The sequence below is a fragment of the Trichomycterus rosablanca genome, chromosome 9 (assembly GCF_030014385.1).
Source record: "Trichomycterus rosablanca isolate fTriRos1 chromosome 9, fTriRos1.hap1, whole genome shotgun sequence".
Lineage (NCBI taxonomy): Eukaryota > Metazoa > Chordata > Actinopteri > Siluriformes > Trichomycteridae > Trichomycterus > Trichomycterus rosablanca.
Genome location: NC_085996.1, coordinates 5,599,404 through 5,627,263, shown reverse-complemented (window position 1 = coordinate 5,627,263; position 27,860 = coordinate 5,599,404). Strand labels below are relative to the sequence as shown.

The 27,860-nt window shown below is 42.5% G+C and overlaps 1 protein-coding gene across 1 annotated transcript in view; it reads left to right on the top strand.

Annotated features, from left to right (window-relative positions):
• Nucleotides 1–27,860, top strand: part of LOC134320489 (connector enhancer of kinase suppressor of ras 3-like) — a 51,049-nt gene extending 23,189 nt beyond the window's left edge. The window contains exons 6-24 of the mRNA XM_063001895.1: nt 1,756–1,875; nt 1,959–2,018; nt 2,112–2,180; nt 2,587–2,733; nt 4,150–4,274; nt 5,195–5,391; nt 6,195–6,272; nt 7,223–7,502; nt 7,938–7,977; nt 12,247–12,291; nt 14,829–14,865; nt 15,023–15,192; nt 16,828–16,901; nt 19,054–19,125; nt 20,874–20,935; nt 22,263–22,369; nt 23,583–23,781; nt 24,620–24,801; nt 26,731–27,860. Coding sequence (XP_062857965.1) covers nt 1,756–1,875; nt 1,959–2,018; nt 2,112–2,180; nt 2,587–2,733; nt 4,150–4,274; nt 5,195–5,391; nt 6,195–6,272; nt 7,223–7,502; nt 7,938–7,977; nt 12,247–12,291; nt 14,829–14,865; nt 15,023–15,192; nt 16,828–16,901; nt 19,054–19,125; nt 20,874–20,935; nt 22,263–22,369; nt 23,583–23,781; nt 24,620–24,801; nt 26,731–26,937 — 2,271 coding nt within the window. The 3' untranslated portion in view covers nt 26,938–27,860. The remainder of the gene's footprint in view (nt 1–1,755; nt 1,876–1,958; nt 2,019–2,111; nt 2,181–2,586; nt 2,734–4,149; nt 4,275–5,194; nt 5,392–6,194; nt 6,273–7,222; nt 7,503–7,937; nt 7,978–12,246; nt 12,292–14,828; nt 14,866–15,022; nt 15,193–16,827; nt 16,902–19,053; nt 19,126–20,873; nt 20,936–22,262; nt 22,370–23,582; nt 23,782–24,619; nt 24,802–26,730) is intronic.

The following is a 27,860-nucleotide window of genomic DNA, read 5'->3' as shown; positions in this document are numbered from 1 at the left end:
TAGACATTATGCACTTGGGTTTATTTTCTATTCCTGCAGGTACGGGGCTTCACCTCACGCTTCAATCACGAGGCACGACAGACCCTGTTAGTTTAGGTGTTTTGGTGAATCTGTTTTGCCTACAGGAGTGCAGTCAGTCAGAAACAAAACCTTTTCCAAGTGATTGTCACAAAGTTGAAGACGTGTCATTTATTTATACAATTGAGTTTTTTATTAGTCATCAGATGGAGGTTCATGTTGGTCATGTAGTCACTTATAAACCATGTTTATAGATTTGTTTTGTAAAAGATTTGTCTCCTGTTCCTCTTATGTGGAGGAGAAGTCGAATGTGAAGGTGTGTCCGGTTCTATTGTTTAATCAGCATTACTGGAGGATGTTTTCTGAACATCCTGTCTTATATAACTCCACCAGCAGAGTCTCTCACATATTAAACGGACACTTTTCCTCTACGGCCGACCTTTAACCCTAGCCGACATTCCAGACATTCCTGAAGTGTCTGATCACTTGCTATCTTTGATACGCTCGACTGCCGCGGTGCACGCAGGGTCCCAAAAGTGTCTGAATATTGTCGGCATTCTGTAAATCAAAGTCCCCGGATCATGTTTTACCCCCGTCAGCTTCACTGACTTATATAAATATTTGCTAATTACTAATTTGATGACTGAAACAGGTTCTTAACAAACTCAACTCAAGAAATAATATGTGAACTGTCCTAAAAAAGGTCAGTACATTTGATTTAACCAATTGTAAGTGGTCAAAGATCAAGACGGAGTTAGGCCGGCCTGTTGTTCAGATTTGGGCGGGACTAAGCCGGATGGGGTCTCTCTCTCATGGCTGATTGATAGCGCCTGCACAGGGTGTGTCTCTCCGTACACAATGCTGAGCTGCACTGCACTCGTGAAAGTGTAGGTGATAAGATGCATACGGCTGCTGCCCACGTGTCGGAGGGGGCGTGGGTTAGCTTCGTTCTCCTCAATCAGAGCAGGGATCGGCATTGGTGGAGAGGAAGCATGACGCAATCTGGCAATTGGACCCGTTAAAAAGGGAGAAAAAGGGGAGAAAATGCATAAAATAAAATGAAAAAGATCAAGACGGAGTCGTGATGTAATAAAAGTGGTTCATCAAGGTAAAAAGAGCTAAGTGGACGGTTGGGTGGCACAGACGCAAATAACGCTAGCCCACTAGTCCAGAGAACGAATCCCCAGTGGTGCTATCGGCTAGATAAAGATATCATTGGCTGGGACCGGGGTGTGTTAATGCATTACCCCCTGACCTGGATAAAACGGTAATAAAACATGGATTATATGACCAAAGTATTCGGACACTGCTCCTAATAATTGAGTTCTGGTGTTTCATTCTAACAGTTTGGGGAAGGCTGTACCAGCGTGGTCTTGTGCATAATGTAAGGTCTATAAAGACCAGGTTTGACATGTTTGTTTGGTAGGAACCCCAGTGGCCTGCAAAGAGCTCCGATCTCATCCCCACTGTCCACCTGTGGGAGGAATTGGAACATCACCCGTGAGCCAGGATCAATAGCACAAATGCTGTTTTGTTTAAATAGGCACAAATTCCCACAGACATGCCTTTGCAGAAGCCTAGAGGCTGTTATTGCTGCAAGGAATGGTATGGGTTGGGGGAACAAAATACCTTGTTTTGGAAGGAGATGTCCAAAACGCTCAGGTTCATGTGTCCACATACTTTTGACCACGTTGTACATTTTTTACAGATTATTTTGTCTCTCACACTTTTCATTAGGCTCGAGTTTTGACTGAAGTGTGCGAGGCGACTCTGAGGACGACCTCTGACCCTACCAAGAGCCGCGCTACCTGTCTGGAGGAGGTCCACATTGCGAACGTTAAGCCGGGAGAGGGACTGGTGAGTGACGTCTGTAGTATACCTGCAGTTTTACTCTTGTCTTGGCTAAAGTCTAATGTTGTTACGTTATGTGTTTTCAATAGGGGATGTACATCAAATCCACGTACGATGGACTGCACGTGATCACCGGGACCACAGAAGATGTGAGTGATGACGCTCCTTCTAAACCACGACTGAGTTTATTCATCTAAATCATTCGGTTTTTTGATTTCTTGCTTCTCTTGTTTACCGTGTAGTCTGCAGCAGACCGGACTCAGCGGATCCATGCTGGAGACGAGGTGGTGCAGGTCAACCGTCAGACAGTGGTGAGTCTGAGCTGCTTTTTTGGACACAATCGGCTGGCACACCACTGTGGAGCGTTCGGACTTGAGCCACCGTGTTTGCCTGGCGTCCACATGAACACAATTGGCTGTGCTTGTGGAAAGGAAGGGTCTCTTCCAGTTGCCTTTGTAGTCCAGGATTGGGGAAGGGTCACATGGAGCTAAGCGATACAGCTCTGTGTGGGAACCCAATTCTGGTAGGTGAAAAGAAGTGGCCGCAGTTTGTACACACGTCGGAGGGGGCTTGGTGGTGATCGACTCTCCTTGATCAGATTAGGGGTTGTGCAACCAGCAACGGAATCACAATTGGGACTTGGAAATGACTAAACTGGGAGATAAATGGAGAAACTGTGGCTGAGTCATGTCTCATGGAGTAGTTGTTATTTGTCAGGTGGGCTGGCAGCTGAAGAACCTGGTGACCAAGATGAAGGAGAATCCACACAGTGTGATGCTGATGCTGAAGAAAAGACCTTTAGGTACGGGGAGCTTCACCCCTGCGCCGCTGAAGAACCTGCGCTGGAGACCCCCGGCCGTGCAGGTACCTACTGACCACTGACCGCTACTGCTGTCATCCTGAACAAGAACCAAAACAATCATCGTTTTAATGTGGTGGTGCCATCAGTGTTTCTGTACCATACTTAACAGTGGGCATCATGTGATCAGGTCCTTTCTTTATGCCAAAACTACCTTGAGTTTCTATAAATCATCTGACCGTAGAACATGAACCTTGGTTGTTTGGTAGATGTTAGGAACGGCTTTTTCCTGGCAAACCTTCCAAACAATCTGTTGGCATGGAACACTAACCTGGTTCCAGCCAAGTTTGTCACAGTTCCAGTTGATTTAATTTATCTTTACCAGAGGTGCCAGTAGGTGAAGGGACTGTATATACTTACACAATGTGAAGTTTTTGGCTGACATCCCTCGTGACTTTTGATGTCAAGGCACAATGGGTGTGTGTTGGTGTGGAATTAGGTTCCTACACTTCAGGATGTGTGTTTAACCCTGATTGATGTCCTCTAAATGTCAGGAGTCTATTGAGGACGTTAAGCTCAGTCCACTGAACTCTTACTGCTCCACCCGCTCCACAAGCCCTCTCCACAACCTGGTTACAGGGGAACAGTCAGGTTTGGTTATTATTCAGGGTTTAAAAAATGGCTCCGTAACAGCCGAGCTTAGAAAAAACAAATGTATTATTTTTACTTAAAGCCAGAACATGAAATAAAAACAGAAAAATGGACCAATGACGTCAATGAGCAATGACTAGTGTTCACCTAGTGGAGAGAACTGTGAAGGTTGTGGGTTTGAATTCTGCCTCTGCCATGCAGCCACTGTTGGGCCCTTGAGTGAGGCCCTTAACCCGGTTATTAATAGCCCATTTACCAAGTCTATGCTCAAGTGTGACGTCACAGGTTCAGTTTTTCTTGTATTTTTTTTACTAATAGTTTGAGGAAAATTAGTTCATATTTTTTACATTTCAGCACTTAGCAGACACTTTTATCCAAAGAGACTTACAGTACTGTGACAGTATATTGTCTAAGCAGTTGAGGGTTAAGGGCCTTGCTCAGGGGCCCAACAGTGTCAGCCTGGCAGATTGGGCTTAAACCAGCGACCTTTTCATTACTAGTCCAGTACCTTAACCACTAGGCTACAACTGCTTTTTTAAAGCTGTGGTATTGAGCCGTCGTTTTTAATGCCCATCGTTCCCCTTCAGTCCATCAGCTAATGGTTTGTTTTAGCTTTGTAAAGGCCAAAAGTATTCGGACCATCGAGTTCTGGGCTGTTTGGGCCTATTTTGAACTAATATCGAGTTTAAACAGAGGCACAGACACCAAATATGTCAATCTACTGCATTTGTAGTTAAAAATAAATCGTGTACATATTATTTTGGGAATGAGATACGAGAGCAGTACGATCTCTTCACCACTGATTTAAAAGTTGTTTTTCTCCTTTTAAGAGTTCCTCTCTCGTTCCTGTTGCCCAGCCATCCCAGACTAACATGGAAATCTCTGCTAAAAAAGAGAAGCCGGCTATTTTGGATCTGTATTTGCCCCCTCCTCCGGCCATGCCCTACACCCCAAGGTGAGTAACCCTGTTTTCCCCCTTCACTCAAAACTCCTGCTGTTCAACCTCTCATATTATTAAAAATCATTCCCAGCTGAATTAGCCATTCCAAAATCCTAAAAACCTATGGTAAAGCTCTCTCGGCTGAGGATAGTGTTCTAGTTCTGTGTTCCAGCAGCTTTAAAATCATGATGAAGCTTTTTGTGCTTCTCAAAGTACATCTGACCGAATGGACAAATTTCCTCTTCGAATAATAGTTTAGGTTTTCTTCCCCAACTTGGCAACGATACCACTGTTCCATGGAGCATTTCCCTCCTTTTTTACCCAATCCTGTCGTGGTAAATTGGAGCTTATCTCTCTCTTGTCACTGCCGCCACCCTTACCCCAAATCGAGGAGGGCCGAGGCTGTCACACTCAGACACACTCGTGTGAGGCTGTCACACGCCCCCTCAGACACACTGGCATCCTCCATGACTCCACAGAGTCTTGCAGAATTATAAGGCCAAGACAAAGTTAAGGAGGCCAGATTGAGATGGGTTGAGCATGTGCAGAAAAGGGATGAGAATTATATCAGGAGCAGGGTGGTAAGGATGGAGGACATGCTGGTGATTTGTAGGACAGAAGAGGATGTTCAGGACAAGGACAGATAGAGACGAATGATCTGCTGTGGTGAACCCTTACAGAAGCAGCCTTACCAGGCCATACCACCAAATTAAACCATCCATGCCACCAAATTTAGAATATTAATCAATGTTTGTCTATTTTTAACCCAGATGATTTTGTCATGTTATCAAAAATGAAGTATTTTTGGACAAAAAACCTCCCAAGATAGTCGTGACCCAAGTGTCCCTTACAGGTGTATGTAAACTTTCGACTTCAGCTGTATATCAGTATTATTTATGACGCATATACGTTTTATTTTCTCTCCTGATCTGTAGAGACGGGGCTCACACTGCACACTCGGGTGTCAGGATGAGGCAGAAGATACACGAGTCCCCAAACTCGTCCGTGGACCGGGCGTCTCGGCGGCGCTCTAACTTGATAGATTACATCAGCAAACCCAACATTAGCATCTCTCCTCCTCCAGAAAGTGCCGTGCCACAGGCCAGACTGCGCCAGCGCCCATCCACCAGAGGTAAGATGAACCTGCACCACCTCAATCTCACTTACATCCTACATCTGCAGGTTTCCTTTACTGTTTTACCACTGCTTTATTTTGGCCAGGGTCGCAGTGAGTTAGCTTTGCCTGGGATCACTGGGCGCAGTGCAGTAACACACCCTAAACAGGACGTTTATTATGTTTATCATGGGGCCTTGACCATCCAAATTTCCCTCAGACACAGCCAATCATTTCTCTATGTAGATGCCTGCCTGGCCAGCTGCTAAAAACATGCTCTTAACATGATGCTACCACCACTGTATTTTACAGTAAGGATGGTGTTATCTGGTTGGATTTACATTACATATTCACTACAAGTTGGAAAGTTCTGATTTACTAAATGAGGCCACATTTTCGAGGGTCTTTCAAATGACAGGTCACCTCACTAGTCTTTAAATTTAGTGGGGTGACCTAATGTAGGGTGATCTCACAAATGCTCTTATGTCTAAATGAGCGCACATTCCCATAAACACACTCCAGAATCTTGTGGGAGGCCTGGTTCAGGGGACCGAATGCTCCTCCAATGCACTGGATCAACCCATGTGCAAACACAGCAGGGCAAACACAGACACGGAAGGTCCCGGCGCTTTCTGTAACCAAACATCAATTTAAAACCACTTTGTAACACGCGATGGCTGAAAGTATTTGCTCTAAACTGAATGCTGGGAGAAAACCGCGTGTTATTAGCTCAATTTGAGTCGGATTTATATGCGTACACATGAATGATGCTAATTATACCTGATTATAACCCTGTGTGTGTCTGTGTGTGTGCCCTGCAGGAAGGCCGCGACCCGTTTCCATGCCTGCAGACTCCTGCGTGGGCCTGTCTGACACCCCCTGGACTTTTGGAAGGAAAGGTAAGAGCAGAAATCAGAAGCAAACTGACACGATCACCTGCTGTAGCTCCGAGCTTTTTATAGACCACATAAGCACACGCGAGCTACATTCTCGTCATGTAATCACCGAGGGGTTTGGCTAGATGCTCTCTTTTCAAACGGAGGAACAAGTTCAGTCAACTGTAATCCAGATGTGTAGCTAAGGGTCTTGCTCAAGGGCTAAATGTACTTAGCTTTTTATTTTGGAATGAATGAATTTAATGAGTTTAAACACTGTCAACATGAATAATCTCTCCCAAATACACATGCAAATAATAAAGCATTGCATCAAAAAGGGTTTGATTTACTAACATTTAAGTAATCGGACGTGGCCAATTTTGCTTTCAGTTGGTTCCACCTTCTAAATTGTGGTGTAAAATATGCAGCGAAGTTGCTGGGAGTGAATGGCAGGCCCAGTTAATCAGGCCCACCGCCACCCTGACCAGGATGAAAAGGTTGGAAAAAGAGATGATGAATGAATAAATAAATAAATAAATAATAATAAAAGCAACAATAACAACCATAACATTAATACTAGAGTACTAGATGCTGCTTCAAAATGCTTTGTTTTTTTAATAAAATAGGGTAAAAGTTACTCATGACTCAAAATAATTTGTCTTAATAATGTTGTGGCTGCATGAGAAGATGTCAGAGGTAAAACATTCATTATATTACCAGTCTATCACTTTTCAGATGCTATCTAGGGCCTGAAAGCATCTCCAACATCCTTGTTTCCATGTGGGTTCACTTAGGGTACACCAGTCCCCCCTCTTCCCCACCAAAGAATATGCAAAAGGTGAACTAGCTACTCTAAATTGTTGTGTAACAATCAAAACGAAGACTAATAAAACCTAATAAGTCTTTTCGATGTCCTGTAAATGCACTTTTTTTTACTAGAATCTTATTATCATGTTATTCTTTCTGTCTCTCAGGTGAGGGCCTGTTGCGCACGTTCATGAGTAATGAGCGGATTCCTCCCATCTCTGAAGAAGGTCCATGTTTTTCTGTACCTTACCGGGCTCCCAGCGAGCGACAACTGCTCCGCGGGGTGGATCACATCCGGGGCAGCCAGTGTTTCATTAACACCGAGCTGCAAAATAACACCACCACGTCGTACCGCGACTCTACGCGACGCAAGAACCGAGGCACGCGGTCATCAAGACGGACCACAGAGGTCTCGTCTCTCAGCGCCTGGTTTGCCAGACTTAAACTGTTCACACATTGATGATCGCTGTGAGGATCTGTGGGCATGTAGAGAAGAACACTGAGGATCTTTGGACTCTTAACATGAGAACACTGTGAGGATCTGTGGACTTCTAGAGAAGAACACAGGATCTCTGCACTCTTACAGATGAACACTGAGGATCTTAACCGGAGAACACTGTGAGGATCTGTTAAGTCTTGCTGAGGAACACTGTGAGGATCTCTGGACTTCTAGACAAGAACACAGGATCTCTGGGCTTTTACAGATTAACACTGTGGAGATCTGTGGACTCTTACAGATGAACACTGTGAGGATCTGTGGACTTCTACAGAAGAACACAAGATCTCTGGACTCTTACAAGAGAACACTGTAAGGATCTTTTAAGTCTTGCTGAGGAACACTGTGAGCATCTGTGGACTTCTGTGGGATGTGTGGACTCCTAGAGAAGAACACAGGATCTCTGGACTCTTACAGATGAACACTGTGAGGTTCTGTGGACTGTTACTGATTAACACTGTGAGGTTCTATGGACTGTTACTAATAAACACTGTGAGGATCTCTGGACTTATGCTGCTGTTACTAATGTATTCCTTCAGGTATAACACTGTTTACCATCCACACTCAGTATTATTCTTTATCGATTGATTTTAAACAAACATTCTGGCAAAAAAGAAACTATCATTGTACATTAACTTCTTTCATTTAAAGTGACTTTCATTTCTGACTGTTTACATTGAGGCTTAAGGTCCTTGCTCAGTGGCAATGTGGCGGTGGATGGGGCTGGAACCAGCAACCTGCTGAACTGCTGAGCTACCACTGCCTTAACTTACCCAGATAGCACCATGGTGCTGGGTATCTGAGTTTGCATCTCGTCTTTGGACACAGGAGTGTCAGTCTCCTGTTCTCTTTGTGTCCACATGCTTTACTTCTGGGTACTGCATGGGTCCAAGGGATCCGAGTTCAAGCCCTACTTGAAGTCACTTGCCTGTGAGGAAGTTTGGCCTGTTCTCCTAGGGTCTGCAGGTGTATTCTCAGGACATTCTGGTTTCCCCCACCTCCCAATGGCAGTAGGTCTATTTTTTGCCTCTAGGTGATGAACTGGTCTCATTTCCAGGATGTATCGCTGTTGTATGTCCTGATCCGGTATAGTGCTGATCAGTGGAAGATAAATACTGGGCTCTGGTTATTCCCTACCTCCCTCCCTAAGTATTGCTGAGTAAGGGGTTGAATGTGTAAGGGTGTTTCTTGTGCCTAAAACATATGTTAGAATAATTTAGTTGCAGAAGTCATTAAATAGCCGTCTTTCCATTCATGTAGTAAAAACATAGGATCTGGCCTTGCAGGGTATGAAGTAACTTCAGAAGTGGCTTTACCATAAGGACTTTGCTTTGTGCAGTTCAGTTTTCTCTTATCCAAATTTTTTCTTTCTTTGTTTTGGAAATAGTTTATTTACAACCCGTTATGCTCTGTGTGCACAACCTGAGAAGAAATGTGTATTTAAATGTATGTCTGAATGGCCTTGTTTAATTCACTTTCTGTGCCTTCTTCACTGCTAAGTATTGAAACAAGACGTTTCGCATTAACAAATCAGTATCAACATTCTTTTGAATATTTAACACAGTAATAACCCGAAAACAAGTGGATTTTAATTACATTTCTGTTGATAGAGTAATATATAACATTCATTTATTAGCATTACTGATCACAAGCTGCTCTTCTGTACAAATGTACTAATAACAGTAAATAAAAAATGAAAGGACAGTGTACATTTACATCACCATTGTGTTCCTGATAATAAAGAATAAAATCATGATATGAAACATGACTCAAGAGTGCTAGTGTTGTTTATTTATTTCATTACATTTTACTTTTACTTCATCAGGGTCGAGGTGGGTTCAGAGAAGCCAAAAAGAAGGGAACAAGGCAGAAATACAACATGTATAGGGCAATTTGGTGCAGATCATTCACATTTTGCATGTTTTGGGGGGTGGACACATGGACAACATGCAAATATCCTCATCGCCATACCGCAAGGATCGAATTCGGGACTTTAGGGTCTATGTTACTGTGCGACACCCACTTTGGTGGCTGCTTCAACGTTGTGTTCAAACATGGAATCTTGCTTACCACCGCCATCTTGTGTTTAACATAAGTAAATATCAATAAATAAAAAAAATTTCAATATATTATATACAGTACAGTATATATTTAATATAATAAATAATAATATTTTTGACAAAAATCCAATTAAATAGTAACACTAACAATAATAATAACAACAACAATAAGAAGAACAACTATAACAAATAATCTGTATCTCCTCCATGCAAGCTTTCAACTGGTGTCCCTCAGGGCTCTGTGCTTGGTTCTCTTCTGTTTTCCATTTACAACAGCTCTATTGGTAAGATCATATCCTTCCATGGTGTTTGTAAGGATTTCTATGTTGTATAAACTCAACACATCCAGTCCTTCCTTCGGACACACAAGTCTCAGCCTGCAGCTAATCACCTGAAACTTAACCCCAGTAAGATTGAGGTGATATGGCTGGCCATGTTCCTGGAGATCAGACCCAACCCAGGATCTAGCCATTTCCCTCAAAGACTCTCAGATCAAAACATCTGATAATGTATACAACCGTGGTGTTGTCCTGTACAGTCAGCTGTCCTTCCCTTCTCATGTAGCTGACATGACAAGATCATGCTGGTTCCTTCTCTACAACATCAAACTAATTGAACATTTTTCTTCATAAAAGCTACTCAGATTCTTGTCCAGTTACTTATCATCTCAAGGCTGGACTACTGCAACTCCTTCCTGGCAGATGCCCCCGCGTCCACTATTAAACCCCTTCAACTGAGTCAAAATGAAACCAAAACCAGATGCTGCCAACCCACACTTCATCCCACTGCTGCACCATCTTCTGTCCTCATGTAGCTGCCCACATTCAGTTTAAGACAATGATGCCTGCCTATAAAGCCAAAAACAAACCAGCCCCAACCTGCCTTAGAGAATTTATCAAACCCTTTTCCCCACAAGTCCAGCTCGGTTTGATCCACCGATCAGAACTTGAGCAAGACAGGCATTAAAAGATGATTAAACGCGTTCACTGAGCACTTCAGCTGAAACTAACTCTAAAATCTTCTACCTTTACTTCAGTTTTAAAAGGGTTTTAGCAAATTTGTGTTTTATGCTGTTGTCTATTTGTACTAGAGTAAGGAAATGTTACTGATATATCACTACTGTAAGTTGCTACTTCTGTAGTAGTGGTAATAATTAGTATTTTATTATTATATTAACAACAAAATGAGTAATATTAATATTATTAACAACATCAAGGTGAATTAGCAGCCTACTATACTACCCACCGCTAGTAGCATATTATAGTAGCATAGCATAGTAGCATAAGCTCAGCGGTGCTTGTTCTAAAAATCTCTAAATTCTGTCTTTATAAGATGCTTATGTAGTCTAAACATTTTAACTCATATATATTGTTTTTACACTATGTATATTTTAATGAATACAATATGTATAATATGTAAATTTAGTTTATACATATAGTTATATATATAGTTTTAGGTGAGGGGACGAGCTAACAGACTTTTATTCACTGTTCTCTGTTCGCGTTTGCGAATCGATTCGCTCTTGGGAATCATTTAAAGACTCATTTAGGTGAACCGATTCGATAATGAATTGACAAACCATATAGGGCTCTGCTGCAAGCATTTCTAGGTTAAATGCTTCAGCGGTGGTTTGCCAAATTTAGGTTTGGTTTTTGTTTGTTACCATAATGAGCACACACGTATTACTGAGAGCTATTTTATACACGACCTGGAAACTACACGAATTGCAGTGTTGGCTACAGGTAACTGAATCATACTGTCAGTAAACTCACCACGGTCTGGTTTTCTGTTGTTGCATTGTGTAGACTAGTAACAAGTACTGTTACATGCACAAGTACTTAATTATTTTAATATATTTTCTACATACTGTGTCTGCAGTGTGTTAATTACAATCACACATAATCATTTTGGTTGTTTCTTTATACTCAGAAAGTCTGCAGTCCTCTCTTGTAGACTCAACCTTGGTTCACTTCCCAGCTTTGTAATGGGGTTTAGATCAGGGGACTGATGTGTTCATGGCTGAAGCTTGATTCTTTGGTCATTAAACAGCATATTTTACATTATTATCCTACTGGAAGGTTCAAACCAAAACCCAAATTTAGCTTCTTGACCATGGAGGCCAAATTTTTAAGATATTTAACTATGGTCCTTAAGGAATGTCTTGCTTTCCTAAACATCCTCCTCACTGTCTGTGGGGTAAAATACACATATGGCCTCTTCAATACTAACTCATTACAGCTCTGGTTGTTTTAAACTTTATAATTATTTGCTCTATTGATTATTTTTATTGCTTGTAGTGTAGCCATCACCTGATTTATGAGGGTCAACACACATTTGTCCCATTTTATTTGTGTATTCCCTCAGTTTTCTTATAAAAGGACTAAGAGAATGTCCCGAAAAAAAGACATAGTATGGGTTTTTATGGGAGTATGTATGTTTATCCCCTGAATATCAGGTACCTCGGCATAAACATTTGCAAAGAAATGTGTTTTTAATAGTATGAATGTCATGATTGCTTGAGAAATTTCAGTAGTGCTTTAAAGCAGAAGCAGCCTGATGAAGTTTTATTCAGTATACGAGAACTTCAGTAGTACTTTCAGTCTCTAATGTGGTGCTTTCTTTGTCTGTTTTGCAGAACTTGCTCTCCGCCTCTCCTGTAGTAAACAACATGGAGAAGTCTGTAAGTGTTTATGGCTGGGTGATATGACAGTACAATAGCAATATCATGATAAATTACTGTACAGTACACTTTCTGTCAATGTTATCATCACATATTGTATTGTTCTATTAACCAGACCTTCTTTTTCATTATTGAATTCATAAAGTTATAATGTGATAACAACACAGATCGTCCTTGTAAACACATTATACATTAAAACTGAACACTGAGGTGGCACAGCAGTCTATTACACTAACCCACTGAGGTCCGGGTACAAATCTCAGTGGTGCTAGCGTCTACACAGGCCCGATTTACTAAGTATGATAGGGGTTTGAATACCTGTCCAGGGCATTCCTGCCTTGTAGTATTGGGACACCTTCTAATTATTAAATTAATGCCACCACAATTGCAAAAGTAGATCTATAAAGACATGAAAAGAAGCTCTGTTTAAAGAAACCCTGACCTCAGTCACACTCAACGTCTCTGGGATGAACTGGAACCTTAGTTTAGACTTTCTTGCCCATCCATGCACATGCATTTTTGACTGAATGGGCGGAAGTTCCAACAGACATACTTCAAAATCTTGTGAGAAGCCTTCTCAGAAGTGGCTGTTGTTGTAGCTGAAAAGATCACACAGAGGCCACTCTTTTTTAATACATTTACATTTGCAGCATTTAGCAGATGCCTTTATCCAAAGCGACTTACAATTATCACTGAATACAATTTGTCCAACCATATGTCCAACCATAATACCATTTGTCCAACAATCCCATAGTCATGTGTCCCAATACTTTTGGCTATATAGTGTAAATATACAGGGGTTGGACAAAATAACTGAAACACCTGTCATTTTAGTGTGGGAGGTTTCATGGCTAAATTGGACCAGTCTGGTGGCCAATCTTCATTAATTGCACATTGCACCAGTAAGAGCAGAGTGTGAAGGTTCAATTAGCAGGGTAAGAGCACAGTTTTGCTCAAAATATTGCAATGCACACAACATTATGGGTGACATACCAGAGTTCAAAAGAGGACAAATTGTTGGTGCACGTCTTGCTGGCGCATCTGTGACCAAGACAGCAAGTCTTTGTGATGTATCAAGAGCCACGGTATCCAGGGTAATGTCAGCATACCACCAAGAAGGACAAACCACATCCAACAGGATTAACTGTGGACGCAAGAGGAAGCTGTCTGAAAGGGATGTTCGGGTGCTAACCCGGATTGTATCCAAAAAACATAAAACCACGGCTGCCCAAATCACGGCAGAATTAAATGTGCACCTCAACTCTCCTGTTTCCACCAGAACTGTCCGTCGGGAGCTCCACAGGGTCGATATACACGGCCGGGCTGCTATAGCCAAACCTTTGGTCACTCGTGCCAATGCCAAACGTCGGTTTCAATGGTGCAAGGAGCGCAAATCTTGGGCTGTGGACAATGTGAAACATGTATTGTTCTCTGATGAGTCCACCTTTACTGTTTTCCCCACATCCGGGAGAGTTACGGTGTGGAGAAGCCCCAAAGAAGCGTACCACCCAGACTGTTGCATGCCCAGAGTGAAGCATGGGGGTGGATCAGTGATCGTTTGGGCTGCCATATCATGGCATTCCCTTGGCCCAATACTTGTGCTAGATGGGCGCGTCACTGCCAAGGACTACCGAACCATTCTGGAGGACCATGTGCATCCAATGGCGGTGCCGTGTATCAGGATGACAATGCACCAATACACACAGCAAGACTGGTGAAAGATTGGTTTGATGAACATGAAAGTGAAGTTGAACATCTCCCATGGCCTGCACAGTCACCAGATCTAAATATTATTGAGCCACTTTGGGGTGTTTTGGAGAAGCGAGTCAGGAAACGTTTTCCTCCACCAGCATCACGTAGTGACCTGGCCACTATCCTGCAAGAAGAATGGCTTAAAATCCCTCTGACCACTGTGCAGGACTTGTATATGTCATTTCCAAGACGAATTGACGCTGTATTGGCCGCAAAAGGAGGCCCTACACCATACTAATAAATTATTGTGGTCTAAAACCAGGTGTTTCAGTTATTTTGTCCAACCCCTGTACATTCCAGTTAGTGAAATTAGTCAGTGACAACATTAAAATATTTTCTTGGTACTATTATCAGTTGAATATAATTCAAGATAAGAAACAAATCAGTCCTCTTTGAATAAAAAAAAACGGTGTATTTTTATTGTATTTTTATTTGTTATTTTGCTGAACCTAGGCCTACATCATGTGTGGGTAAAACTCATTTGATTATTTAGATGTGACATTTTGGCTCCCACAAAGTGTTTCATGTCTGTCTGAATGTTCATGAAGACGTGTGAATGTGGTGCAGTGCAGAGACAAGGGTCCTGACAGCATTAACACACATGTGGCAGTTTCGTGGCAGGGGAAGTGTGTATGTGTGAGTGTATAAATGTGTGTGTGTGTAAGAGTGAGATTTTAGAACTGTAGCTTGACTGGCTGAGCTGTGCAAGCTGCTGTTTTTGTGGCCTCGGGGTCGTATTTGAGTGACTCAACCTCTCAGCTTTTGTGTTTCACTGTCGCCTCAAGTTTCCTCTGCAGGACTTCAGCGCTGCGACGACTCGATGTAAGTACCAACCTGAGACTCAATTAAAGAAATTCATTATTTATTCCTAGTGGCTTTCATTGTATCACATAGTTTTCGTAGCTGTGCTCACCTTTGTCATGTTACTGATGGTCTAATTGCACTGCTAAGCTGTTCATGTTTCCGTGGCCGATGCCAGGCGATGCCACGATGAGCCGGAGGAGGATCTCGGTGAAGGAGCTGGGAAAGGTGGACTGCCACGGCTGGCTCTACAAAAAGAAAGAGAGCCGCGCGTTCCTGGGTAATAAATGGAAGAAGTACTGGTTCGTGCTGAAGGAGAGCTCACTGTACTGGTACAATGGTGTATTGGTGAGTCAGATTGGGTTTTTGACACTAATGCTGCAGTTACAGTCCAGATCAAAAGTTTACAGATGTTTTGGATTGCGTTGATTTCGTCTGTTCTCCGGCTTGTAGACTTGCAGCAGTTATTATTTTTTATTATTATTAACTTTTATTTAACCAGGGAAGTCACATCGAGGTTAAAATCTCTTTTACAAGTGAGCCCTGGTCAAGACTGGCCAAGTTAATTGTGGGTAAAATAAAATAGAAGTAAAATAAAAGAATTTGGAGTCTAAGAGCTACCAAACCAGGTCTGCCATGATTAACAGAGTTTGTTTCTGGTTACATGGAACAGCAAAAGTTCTAGAAGACAGATATGCAGTTGGGTTTGGTTCCTCTCAAGGTTTCTTCCTTGTACAATTTGGGGACTTTTTTCTTGCCCGTGTCGCCCTCAGCTTGCTCAGCAGAGGGTTTTTGTTCCTGGATTCTGTAGAGTTGCTTTGACAGATGACAAAATGTGACTTTACTTTGCACTCTGATTGATAATACAATGCTTGAGTAGTTAGGTCACCAGAAGTGTCCATCAGGCAGAAGGTTGAATCTTGGGTGCTTGGGTGTTCCAACAAAATGGCACGAATGATCACAGCCGATCTAGAAATGGCTAAATCAGGCTAAAACGAAGCTTTTACAGTTTCCTTTCTAAAACCCTGACCTCAACCCTATAAGACAGACAGACAGACAGACAGACAGACAGACAGACAGACAGACAGACAGACAGACAACTTTATTAATCCCATAGGGAAAGTCAGTTATGACAGCAGCTCAAGATACATTAAAGTACACAAGTAATGTTGCACACACTATGTTATTAAATAAATAGAATAAAAATGTAGTATGTAATATAAAAAGTGTAATAAAAGTCACGTCCACGTCAGGAAACGGAAACCGTTGGTTGCAATTCTGTCAGGTAAAGTGGTCAAAGATCCAGAATTGGTGGCTGTGGAGGTGAAAAGTGATTTGAGCTATATAACAAATAAAACAAAATAATAGCTTTGTTATGTATGTTTTGGACCAGGCTGATTTTGCCCCATCTTTTGGAAACCCAACAATAAAACCCAACAGCAAGTCTAGTCCAGTACTCCAGTTTTTACACTGGATACCCCTTTCTGACGCGACCCTCCTATTTCTATCTGGGACCGGCACTTTACGAGGACAGTTTACAGGATCCACTGTTGTTCCACTTGAGCGCCCAACAATCAAAACAATCATCCAAATCCAAACTGAAATGTCTATGTATGCACAATAAAAAATCAGCTCTGTGTTTTCTATTGCATTAAGCATTATAGGTGAAGACTCAGTTTTTATATTAAAGTATAAAGTATTAATAGAAGAGTGTAAGAGTGTTCATTGAAGGTGGTTTTATCAGACCTGGCTGTAATCTAGATCTAGTGAACAAGACGGGTGATTAGCATAAGAAAGACCGACCCCGTCCATCATCAGCGACCCTGTTGATCAACAGTAATTAATCAGGGTTTGGCTATGAATTAAATTAAAGGCACTAATGGTGGATCTTTAGGACTTTTAATCCCATCAGACCGCCGTATAACAGCCTGATGCAGCCGCTTCGTCCTGAGACGTTGACTCTTCTTCTGTTGGGTCACGCAGGCCGAGAAAGCTGAGGGCTACATCAACCTGAGAGACTTCAGTCTGGAGCAGGCGCAGGAGTGCAGGAGGAAATTGTGAGTTTGTTTTTTATTCTTATTTTTTAGATCAGATGTTTGGTAGATTTGGAAAGTAAGTGAGATATCGGAGTAACGACCGCTGAGTTTAACCACCAGCACTGATTTTCCCCACACATGTGTAGTTTCAGTAGAACTTTAACCATCACCAAGCAGTTCAGTTCATGTGAACAAAACATACTGTAAACTGTATGGCCAAAAGTATTTGGATGCCCGACAATGAGCTTGTTGTAAATCTAATTTCAAAAACAAGTGGTATTAAAATAGAGTGAAATCTATGGGATCTTTTCAGCTAGAACAACAGCCGCATGTGTTTGACGTATGTCTGTGGGAATTTGTTCCCATTAAGTCAAAGGAATAATTGTATAGCTGGTCAAGAAAGGTTCAACAAAATATGTGAACCCTTTACTTTTGTTAGAGCAAAACTGCACAGATGTTAAGGAGCTGTTTTAGACCATTGTGTAATTTCTTTTATATTTATTTATTTATTTGTTTATTTATATTTTATTTATCTTTTGCGTTTACCATCATTAGGTCATATCACATCATCTTAATTGGGTTTGTCAACTATTATTATATACGTTAAGATCCAACCACAGTTTAATAATGTAATAATCTAGGGCAGATGGGACGCCTTTATTTGTCACAAATACAGATACTCTATATGAACAAAAGTATTGGGACACCCCTTCTAATAATCGAATTCATGTGTTTTAGCCACAACAATTGCTGACAGCTGTAATAAATCAATCATATATAAAGGAAATGATATGCTTCCAAAGGGAGGGCCCTTTCCTTTTCCAGCATGTCTGGTCTTAGTTGAAAGAAATCCAGTGTCCTGCACAGAGCCCTGACCTCAGCCCACACTCACCAGCTCTGGAATGAACTGGAACATCAGTTCAGACTTTCTTGCCTATCCATGCAAATGCTCTTTTGACTGAATGGGCACAAATTCCCACAGACATACTTCAAAGTCTTGTGAGAAGCCTTCTCAGAAGTGTCTGTTGTTCTAGCTGAAAAGATTACACAGCGGTCACTCTTTTTTTAATACCATTTTGTTTTTTAAATGGGGTCCACCTTTCTGTGTGGAGTTTGCATGTTCTCCCCGTGTCTGCGTGGGTTTCCTCCGGGAGCTCCGGTTTCCTCCCACAGTCCAAAGACGTGCAAGTGAGATGAATTAGAGATACAAAATTGTCCATGACTGTATTTGAGGTTATACTTGTGAGCTGATGAATCTTGTGTAAGCAGTAATTACCGTTTCCTGTCATGAATGTAACCAAGGTGTGTGAAACATGACGTTAAATCCTGATGAATAAATAAATAAATGGAGTCCAAATACTTTTGACCATTTCGTGTACATGTACAGTGCAATTAAGTTTTTTTTTTTTTCATGTATATCAGCTTGTTTAGAAGCTGGGGTCATAACGCAGGGTCAGACACTGTATAGCGCCCGTGAAACCGAGCGAGTTAAGGGCCTCGCTCAAGGACCTGGTGGGCTCGGGATTCGAGCTTTCCAGTTGATAACTCATAGATCTACCTACTACGCTACACTGTCCCTAAATAAAGAGATTCACTTGTTTTGATTAAACTGTCTAGAAGTCGAAATGTTGATTGCTTTTACAGAAATTGTTTTGCCCTTATTTATCACAGTACGTTTGTATAAGTCACACCAGCTCAACATGTGAATCTGACGTGTAAATAAACACGCTTCGTAAAAGGAACTGATTCATCCTCAAGAAGTTTCGTTTTTACGTGTTTCTCCACCGTCTGTAAACTTTCGAAATGGCATTTTGAACCCTGTGTGTGTTCCTGTGTGCAGCACGGCCTCGGAGTCCGAAAGCGTTTTGATCCCCGAGTGCTTAACATGTGTGCTAATTAGCCCGCTGTCACCGTCTTCAGACAGGAAATGGTGTGGTAAACACATCCGCACCCGCCTGCACTTCCTACGCTGACCGAGCTCGATTGTGACACTTCAGTCTGATAGATTCGTTTTATTCGAAATGTTCCGTCCTCCGGAACCGCACGTGCACCAAGCTCGGTTCAGCCCGGTGCACTTCCAGCATAACCTGTACTAAATCGGCCAGCCTTAACGATGCATGCTGGGTATTTATATTAATGTGTATGTGCATGTTCTCTGCTCTGTGTTCTGCAGTGCTATAAAGGCCAGCCACCCACAAGTCGTGACGCTCTTCTTTGCAGCCGAGAACACACACGACATGCACAAGTGAGTTTCACAAGCATTTACATGCAAGCGGTGTACACTGTACATGACCAAAAGTATCCGGACACCTCACAATGAGCTTGTTGGACACTAATTCCAAAACCATGGGCTTTAATATGGTGGCCACCTCCCTCTTTTTAAGGTAATGACAACCTTTACTCATTTGGGAAGGTTTTCTACAATATTTTGGAGTGTGCCTGTGGGAATTTAGGCCTAATCAATTTCTCACAATAGATACTTACATCCCTAACAAATACATGCCGGCACACACATAGTCACCTGTCTGAGCAAAGGTATTTACACTCTGCACCAAAAACATGCTTGTACACACAATCACCTTTTGAAGCATTTACATGTGTGTAGGCAATTTTGTATTTGGTGCAGAGTGTACATTTACATTTTCGGCATTTAGCAGACGCTTTCATCTAGAGATGCATGAGTACCGATACTGGTATCGGGTATTTTCCCGATACCACGCTCATTAACTTGTACTCGTACTCGCAAACGAGGCTCCGATACTAAACATCCGATACCGTGTGCCTAGTGCACGTTGCTGCGTTATGCCTGGTTCACACTACACGATTTTTGCCCTGATTTTCGCTCGGCGGCTGGTCGGCGCTAGATTTGCCGGCTCAGGAGCAACTCGGCGTTCGCTCAGCGATCAAAACTCGACTCTCGATCGCTGAGTGTGAACTATCCAACAACTCGATCCGACCGGCTCGCCGAGCGCTCCCCGACCGGATCGAGTTTTCTACCATGTCAGATATCTGAGATGTGCGACTGGGAATGAGTGACGTGTCGAACAGCCAATGAGAATGCAGCATACGGTGTGAGGGGAAATGCAGGAGAGGAGTGTAAACAGGTGGGACAGGGGGATAATATAGTTTATATCAGAATACATCAGCACACACACGTTTTACAGTATTTCTGACCTGATCGTTCTCTACAAAACATAACAACAAAACACCAACATTGCAAAAATATTTATTAACCTCCAACTCATTAACTCCATCATTCTAAATAGGTATTGGTATCGGTATCGGCAAGTACAAAAATACATGTACTTGTACTTGTACTCGGTTGGGAAAAAATGGTATCGATGCATCCCTACTTTTATCCAAAGCGACTTACAGTTGTGACAGTATACAATTTAAGCAATTGAGGGTTGAGGGCCTTGCTCAAGGGCCCAACAGTTGCAACCTGGTAGTGGTGGGGCTTGAACTGGCAACCTTCTGATCACTAATCCAGTACCTTAATCACTAGGCTACAGCTTTCCTCGCAGAGTGTAAACGCTTGGATAGGTGATTGTACAAGCACGATTTTGGAGTATAAATACCTTTGATCACACAGGTGATTATGTGTGTGCAAGTATGTATTTGTTAGGGATGTAAGTATCTATTGTGAGCAATGTGATTAGGCCTAAATTCCCACAGGCACACTCCAAAATCTCCAAATGTATTTGGTGCAGATTGTAATTACCTTTGCTCGGACAGGTGATTGTGTGTATGCAGTTTTGTATTTGGTGCAATCACCTGTCTGAGCAAACGTGTTTTCACCCTGCAGCAAATACATGCTTGCATACACACAATCACATATTATTTCCCCCACACAATCTGCTGTTGCTGAGCTGCAAGCACACTCGCATTCTTGTCAGGGAACGCACCTCTCTGGTTGATTTTATACATGGCTGTATTCTATATGCATGAATTTTCTTTAACTGCTTTTTTATGCTTTTATTTCTGTAATACCAGGTGGCTGAGCAAGCTAACCATAGCTTCAAGCAAGAAGGAACCCGTAGAAGTCGTCAGTACAGGTAGCGAAGAGCACCATTACCCACACACACCAGGTTGGGGAGCGGCACTGTGGCTCAGTGGGTAGCACTGTCCCCAGGTGGGGTGGTCCGGGTCCTTTCTGTGTGGAGTTTGCATGTTCTCCCCGTGTCTGCGTGGGTTTACTTCGTGTGTTCGATATAACCTTGTGAACTGGTGAATCTTGTGTAATGAGTAACTACCGTTCCTGTCATGAATGTAACCAAAGTGTAAAACATGACGTTAAAATCCTAATAAACAAACAAACACACCGGGTTGGGACGTGACAGAATCAGTCCAAGAGACTTTTAAAAAACAAAATATTCAGAAATATTTAGGAGAATAATTTTCCTGCAGACCTTAACACAAACCCCCCTCCGTTATGTGTGCAGTAGCTGACCACTTATTTTCACTTGTATGAGATGGGTTCATACGGAGATCCGTATAGCACACAGAGAGTCACGTACTGATCCCCGTTATCCCCCGCCTCATTTCAGGTTTAGCAGTTATGTGGAATTCCTAGGGCTTCCCTCCCTCGGACTGGCCGGTCAGTGTCCGGCCGATCATTAGCAGAGCTGAAATTCGAACTCGCAAGCTCTAGATGACAGCACTGGTGGGCAAGCATAAATATACTCAATATCTTTTAACTGAGTAGTTTTGACCAGGTTGTGGATATTATTTTAATATTTAGGGTTTCTTTTTCTATGGGGCGGCACGGTGGCTAAGCGGGTAGCACTGTCGCCTCACAGCAAGAAGGTCCTGGGTTCGATCCCCTGGTGGGGCGGTCCGGGTCCTTTCTGTGCAGAGTTTGCCTGTTCTCCCTGTGTCTGCGTGGGTTCCCCACAGTTCCCTCCCACAGTCCAAAAACATGCGGCCAGGCTAATTGGAGACACTGAATTGTCCTATAGGTACCCGGCCGCTAGGATGCATGAACCAGTGCACTGTAGTGCCGGTCACAAGCCCGGATAAATAAAGAGGGTCGTGCCAGGAAGGGCATCCGGCATAAAAACTGTGCCAAATCAATGATGCGGGTCACGATCACAAGGAAGTAGTAGTAGTAGGGTTTCTTTTTCTATTATATATGGATCCAATGCCCCCCATAAATAAATAAAATAGTAAAAAAGAGGTTAAGCACCTCTTCATTAGTCAAACAGATTAAAAATAACGTGACCCGTTTTTGTTCTTTTGTATAGAAATGGACCACAAATACACCAGATCTTAATCAAACTGGGTCGTAATTACCACTACACCAGTTCTGTTTTAATACTGTGGTTACTGGTCACAGCATCTGTGTGTTGTTATAACTGTGTGTGTGTGTGTGTGTGTGTGTAGAGTGTTTAGAGTGTTACAGTGAAGCGAGTGACGATGAGGATGAAGTGGAAGAATCGGTGGAAACTGGAGCCCAGAGCACCGAGCAGCTAACAGCCAGTTCTATAAATGTGAGTGGTATAAACACTTTGAAGGTGATCCAGCTCTTATTTATTTATTCTTAAGATTTGAGCAGCTAGAAGAGGAAATTTGCTGTTAGAAGACAGTTAAACTGTTATAACAAAACGAGGAGCTTCCTCTTTTAGCCAAGCTGGCAGTCTGTTCATTCACACCTCAGCACATCACTCCAGTTCTAAAATCTCCACACTGGCTTCCGGGTTAGTTCCAGAATAGAGTTCAAAGTGCTGCTATTAGTCTATAAATCACTGAACGGATTCGGCCCAGGATATATCTCAGATATGTGTAGAGAATATAAACCCTGTAGATCCCTTAGATCCATGGACTCAGGTCAGCTAGTTTATCTGGGCTTGGGACCGGCACTACAGTGCACTGGTTTATGCATCCTAGCGGCTGGTACCTATAGGACAATTCAGTGTCTCCAATTAGCCTGGCTGCATGTTTTTGGACTGTGGGAGGAAACCGGAGCACCCGGAGGAAACCCACGCACACACGGGGAGAACATGCAAACTCCACACAGAAATGACCCGGACCGCCCCACCTGGGGATCGAACCCAGGACCTTCTTGCTGTGAGGTGCCCTTGAGGCGGAAGTAGCATAAAGCAGTTATATACAATCAGTCTAGTGGAGAAGTGTGCAAGGTGCAATGCTTCATTTAATACACAGTATCATTGATAAAGATGTATTTATATGTATTACAGTGAGATTTTGACGTCATTCTGACTGTAACCTGATGTAATTAAGCAGGAAATCGACCCTTGTGTCATCTAATGGGTCAAAAATGACCGTCCAGAAAACAGTTACATATTCGGAATTTAGTGGACGCGTTTATCCAAAGCGTCTTACAGAACTGGGACAGTATACAGTGTAAGCATCCAAAGTCCTTGTTTAAGGGTGCAACAGTGACAACCTGGCAGTGGTGGGGGTTGAACCAGCAACCTTTCGATTACTAGTCCAGTACCTTAACTGCTAGGCTACAACTGCTCCAACTGATATAGGAAAGCACCAGATTTTTACTAGAGTGACCCCAAATATTCCCAAAGTTTGTGATGATTGACAGGTTGTTTCTTAATGCAAAATAGATTTGGGGTTTTAAATTCGATCAGGCTGCTTTATTTTGGGTGGTTAGTGGACGCAGGGCGTTTTTGACCCATAGTACAAGGGGAGAGTACAGAAGGATAAAACTACACTTTGTTAAAATGACAGGGTCGTCTGCCTCCACCACGCTCCTGCTCGTCCCCGTCCCGGGCGATGCTTCCCCTCGAGTCCCCGGTGTGTAACACAGAGTGTGTGAGCTCAGACAGCGAGTCGTGGCTGGAGCTCAGCATGGACTCGGACTGTCCCTCCGTCTCCGTCAGCGAGGAGCCAGACGTCGGCCGACTGCAGGACTACCGGGGCGATGATCGTGAGTGACCAGCATTTATTCTATTTTCTATATCTGAGCCATAAGAACATAAATATAAAGTGGAATTAATGTGTAAAGAAACTATAAACTATAAACAAACTGAAACATAATACCTGACATGGCATAAAAGCACAAAACGTGCTGAACACGGTGGTAAATCCAAATAAAATAGTATATAAATGTATTCTATTTCTGTACTTTTCCCTCATTTTCTCCCAATTTAGTCATATCCAATCCCCCAGTTATATCTCCTTTGCTGCTGTAGATGCCTACACTGACTGGGGAGAGTCGTACCTTACACACACTGTGTATGTCAGGGGCGGGCCAGCAATTACAACCTCTGCTGGCTGATCGGGTATCAATTTATGACTCTTTATGCACGATACGGATCTCCGTATGAACCCGCTTCCTGCTGGTGAAAAAGAAGCGGTCAGTACTGCACACGTGTCGAAGGGGGCGTGTCACAATGCGACGCTGTCTGGTCAGGAGTGGAGGTCTGTAGCACTAGAGGCAAATTACTGTTGGGTAATTAGGTACAACTAGATTGGGAGGGAAAATGCATAAACAGAAAATACCTTGAAATAAAAACAACCCTGTACATGTTATACTAAATACACGTACACACGTTCACCCAATTCTATTCTACCTTCATTAATGTGCATGTTTATCTAACATTGTATTATTATTTAATATTTTATATCCTTTATGTTTATATTCTCTTGTACCATTAATAATACCCTGGTTTTTTTTACCTTGTTTTCCACAACAGTGACAGCTTTATTTACTTTTAATGATGATGTTACACTCGATCTAGTAATGAGACGCCGTTGTTGCACAGGTCCTCCGTCCGACGAGCTGGAGATGTTATATCTGCACCTGAAACATGCCAGTCTGTCCCTGTGTGGTGCGCCCCAGCTCGTAACCAAACGGGACTACCGCTCGTCCTTCGTCAGGCGCTGTAAAGACGACGCCGTCAACGAGAAGCTGCACCTGGTTCGAGCTCTCAACAGCACATTAAAGGTATCATTTCTGTCAAGGGTTTGTTTTGTAGCTCGCCATGACCAGTTCAGAAGCGGTTAAGGGCACTGGCCTGGTAATTACAAGGTTGCTGGGCCCCTGAGCAAGGCCCTTAAGCCTCATTTGCACATATTGTAGTCATTAACAATTGTTGTTTTGGATGAAGGCGTTTGCCAAATGTCTAAAATGTGCATGTAAATTATCATTCTCATATAAATAGCCACCTCTGGACATCCGTTATGGTCAGTGTGAATGTAAGGACGTACACCATGATGTCAGACGTATGAATTACAGTCACATCATCTGCACATCCAATAAAACCTCAACAAATGGTGTCAAATTTGATTTATTTATGTCTTAATTTTCAGCTTAAAAATTACTGCACTACGTCCATGATTACTAGGACCAGCACATGGTCCACATGGCGGACACAATTGTGGGCGTATACAGAGATCAAGGGCCATAGTCATGCAGAAATAGAAAAGGGCCTTCCCTAAACTGTTACTGCTAAGTTGGAAGCCTATAATAATACTTCCTAAAATAAATTCTTTGAAAGAAGAGAAACGGTTCCTCTCGTGTAAGGTAACGTACGTTTTCAGGTTCCTTAAATACTTTCCTTTGAATGAAACACGCCCACGTTAGTCCTACAGCTCTGATTTAAAGCTCAGAAATATCTATGCTGATTTGAAGGTTGCTGGTTCAAGCCCCACTGCTGCTAGATACCCCTGCAGGGCCCTTAATCCTCGATTGCTTGCACTGTGTTCGCTGTATTGCTAGGGCAAGCCATAGCCTAGTGGTTAGGGTACTGGACTAGTTATCAAAAGGTTGCTGTTTCAAGCCCCACCACTGCCAGGTTGCTGCTGTTTGGCCCTTGAGCAAGGCCCTTAACCCTCAACTGCTCAGATTGTATACTGTAACTGTACTGTAAGTCGCTTTGGATAAAAGCGTCCGCTAAATGCTGAAAATTTAAATGTGTTGATGAGGTGTAATGCCTGATTTCAGCCAGCAGATGGAAGCATTTACATGGCAGCGTTCACCAAGACAACCATCATATAGAGCGCCTTTATTATTCATAAATATATATATATATATTCATACACTGTACAAATACATTCTTTTTCCAACGTATCCCAGCTCGTTTGGAACCTGGGGTCAGAGACCAGGATCAGCTACTGCATGACGCACCCAGGATTTGAACCTACAAGCTTTCGATTGATAGCCCAAAGCTCAACCCATTAGTCTCCTACTGTCCAAATGTTTGTCCAGCTTTTAAATACTGGAACATACTAAATCTCCCACACACAGTAACTGGAACCCAGAATCCCAAAATATGACCAACAGACCTACCTCTCTATCCTGATCAGGGTTGCAGTGGGAGGAAGGCACACACTTACTCAATAAACAGCTTTTAAATAATAAAATATATACCAAATCCATGAATGGAGCACAGGATCAAACCCGATGATCTAAAGCTGCACAGCACAGCTTACTTACCCTTCAAAACTTGTCATTAGGTGGATTGGATGTGAGTAAGCAGTGTCATTAGATGGTTTGATGCTTTGATGCTAGGCTCCAGAGCCACTGTGACCCGGATCAGGATAAAGTTTATGAATTTTTTCCCTCAGTTACCCACATTATGAGTCGCCAAAGCAGATAATGTGTCCACACGTTTGATTTGGCTCAAGTTTTTACGTCGGATGACCTTCCTGACACGTCTACTTATCCGGGCTTGGGACCAGCACTAAGGGAGTACTGATTTGTATCCACTCGATGGTTAGGTTCAAGTATCGCCATGCACCTTCTGTATTTGTGGCCCAAGCCTGGGATTCGAACCACTTGTTACCAGCGGCGTGGTAATGACGCATTGTAGCGTGAGGTACGTCGTTTGGACGACTCTGATCATTGTGACCGGTGTTTTCTTGTGTGTTCCAGGCCAAAGAGACGGACCTGCTGAGCATAGAGCAGATTCTGAGTGATTCAGATCTGGATGCCAGTAAGTACAGACAGTGGAGGAGTGCGAACGTTCTCCTGATGGAGGAGATCAGCCAGAAGAGCAGGACAGAGGAGAAAAACACGGAACCTGGACTAGAACAGACGCCGAGTCCGACTCCGCTCGCGTTAGATGAGACCTGCCTGTGAGGTTCGGCTTTTTCATGAGACCTGTAGTTATAGCACCCCCTAAAACCCTAATACTTTCTTCTGAGTCCCCCTCAAGGTCTCTGTTTAACTGGCTTCTCTAAATTGTACTTAGCTGTGAACAAGCAAGTGTGTCCTATGCAGCCTTGCACCCACTGTGACCCTGACCACTTTGTAAAATGAATAATAATTATTGACCCATTCTAACCAACTCACCCGCAGTGTGAGATGTATGTTGTATGAGACGCTTTGGAATGCATCCACACTATGTGGCCAGAAGTATTTGGACACCTGACCGTGACCTTCTAAAAGTCTCTTCTTACAGGGCTTTGAAGTATATCTGTGGGAATTTGTGCCCATTTAGTCAGTATCTTTCTATTGAGGATCTCCCAGGGAATCAGAGGAGGGATTGTTAGTGAAGGAATGATTTTAAATCAGCAGCGTTACCTCCTATTCACTGTTTAGATTTTACAACTATGATAGACGAAATACGTTTTATCCAGTTTTATTTTAAATATAACAGCCACACTGATTAGTTTTGAGTGTCAAAAACTTTTAATATGTTGTTTTTAAGATATTAAAATGAAATATAAGGTGAATCTCAGGTTTATGAGCCCTGGAGGTGCCTCGACCGCCTTAAAACTGTTTCCACAAATGATGAACCTGCGTCCTGTTTTAAATAAAAAAGTGCTTTCTTCTGTTTGTTTTTGCTAAACGTTAAAACTGTATTCATTGTACATTTTGCTTGGTCACCTCTTGAATTAATTTGAAGTTTTATAGGTAAAAAGTTCTTAATTTTACTTTTCTTACTTATATTTTTGGAAGCGATCTGGTATAAAATAGATTTTATTTTAAAAAACCTTGATGACTGTGTTTAACACTAACCATTCGCTGTGTCGTTTTTGCTGTTAGTTTGCCTGTTTTAA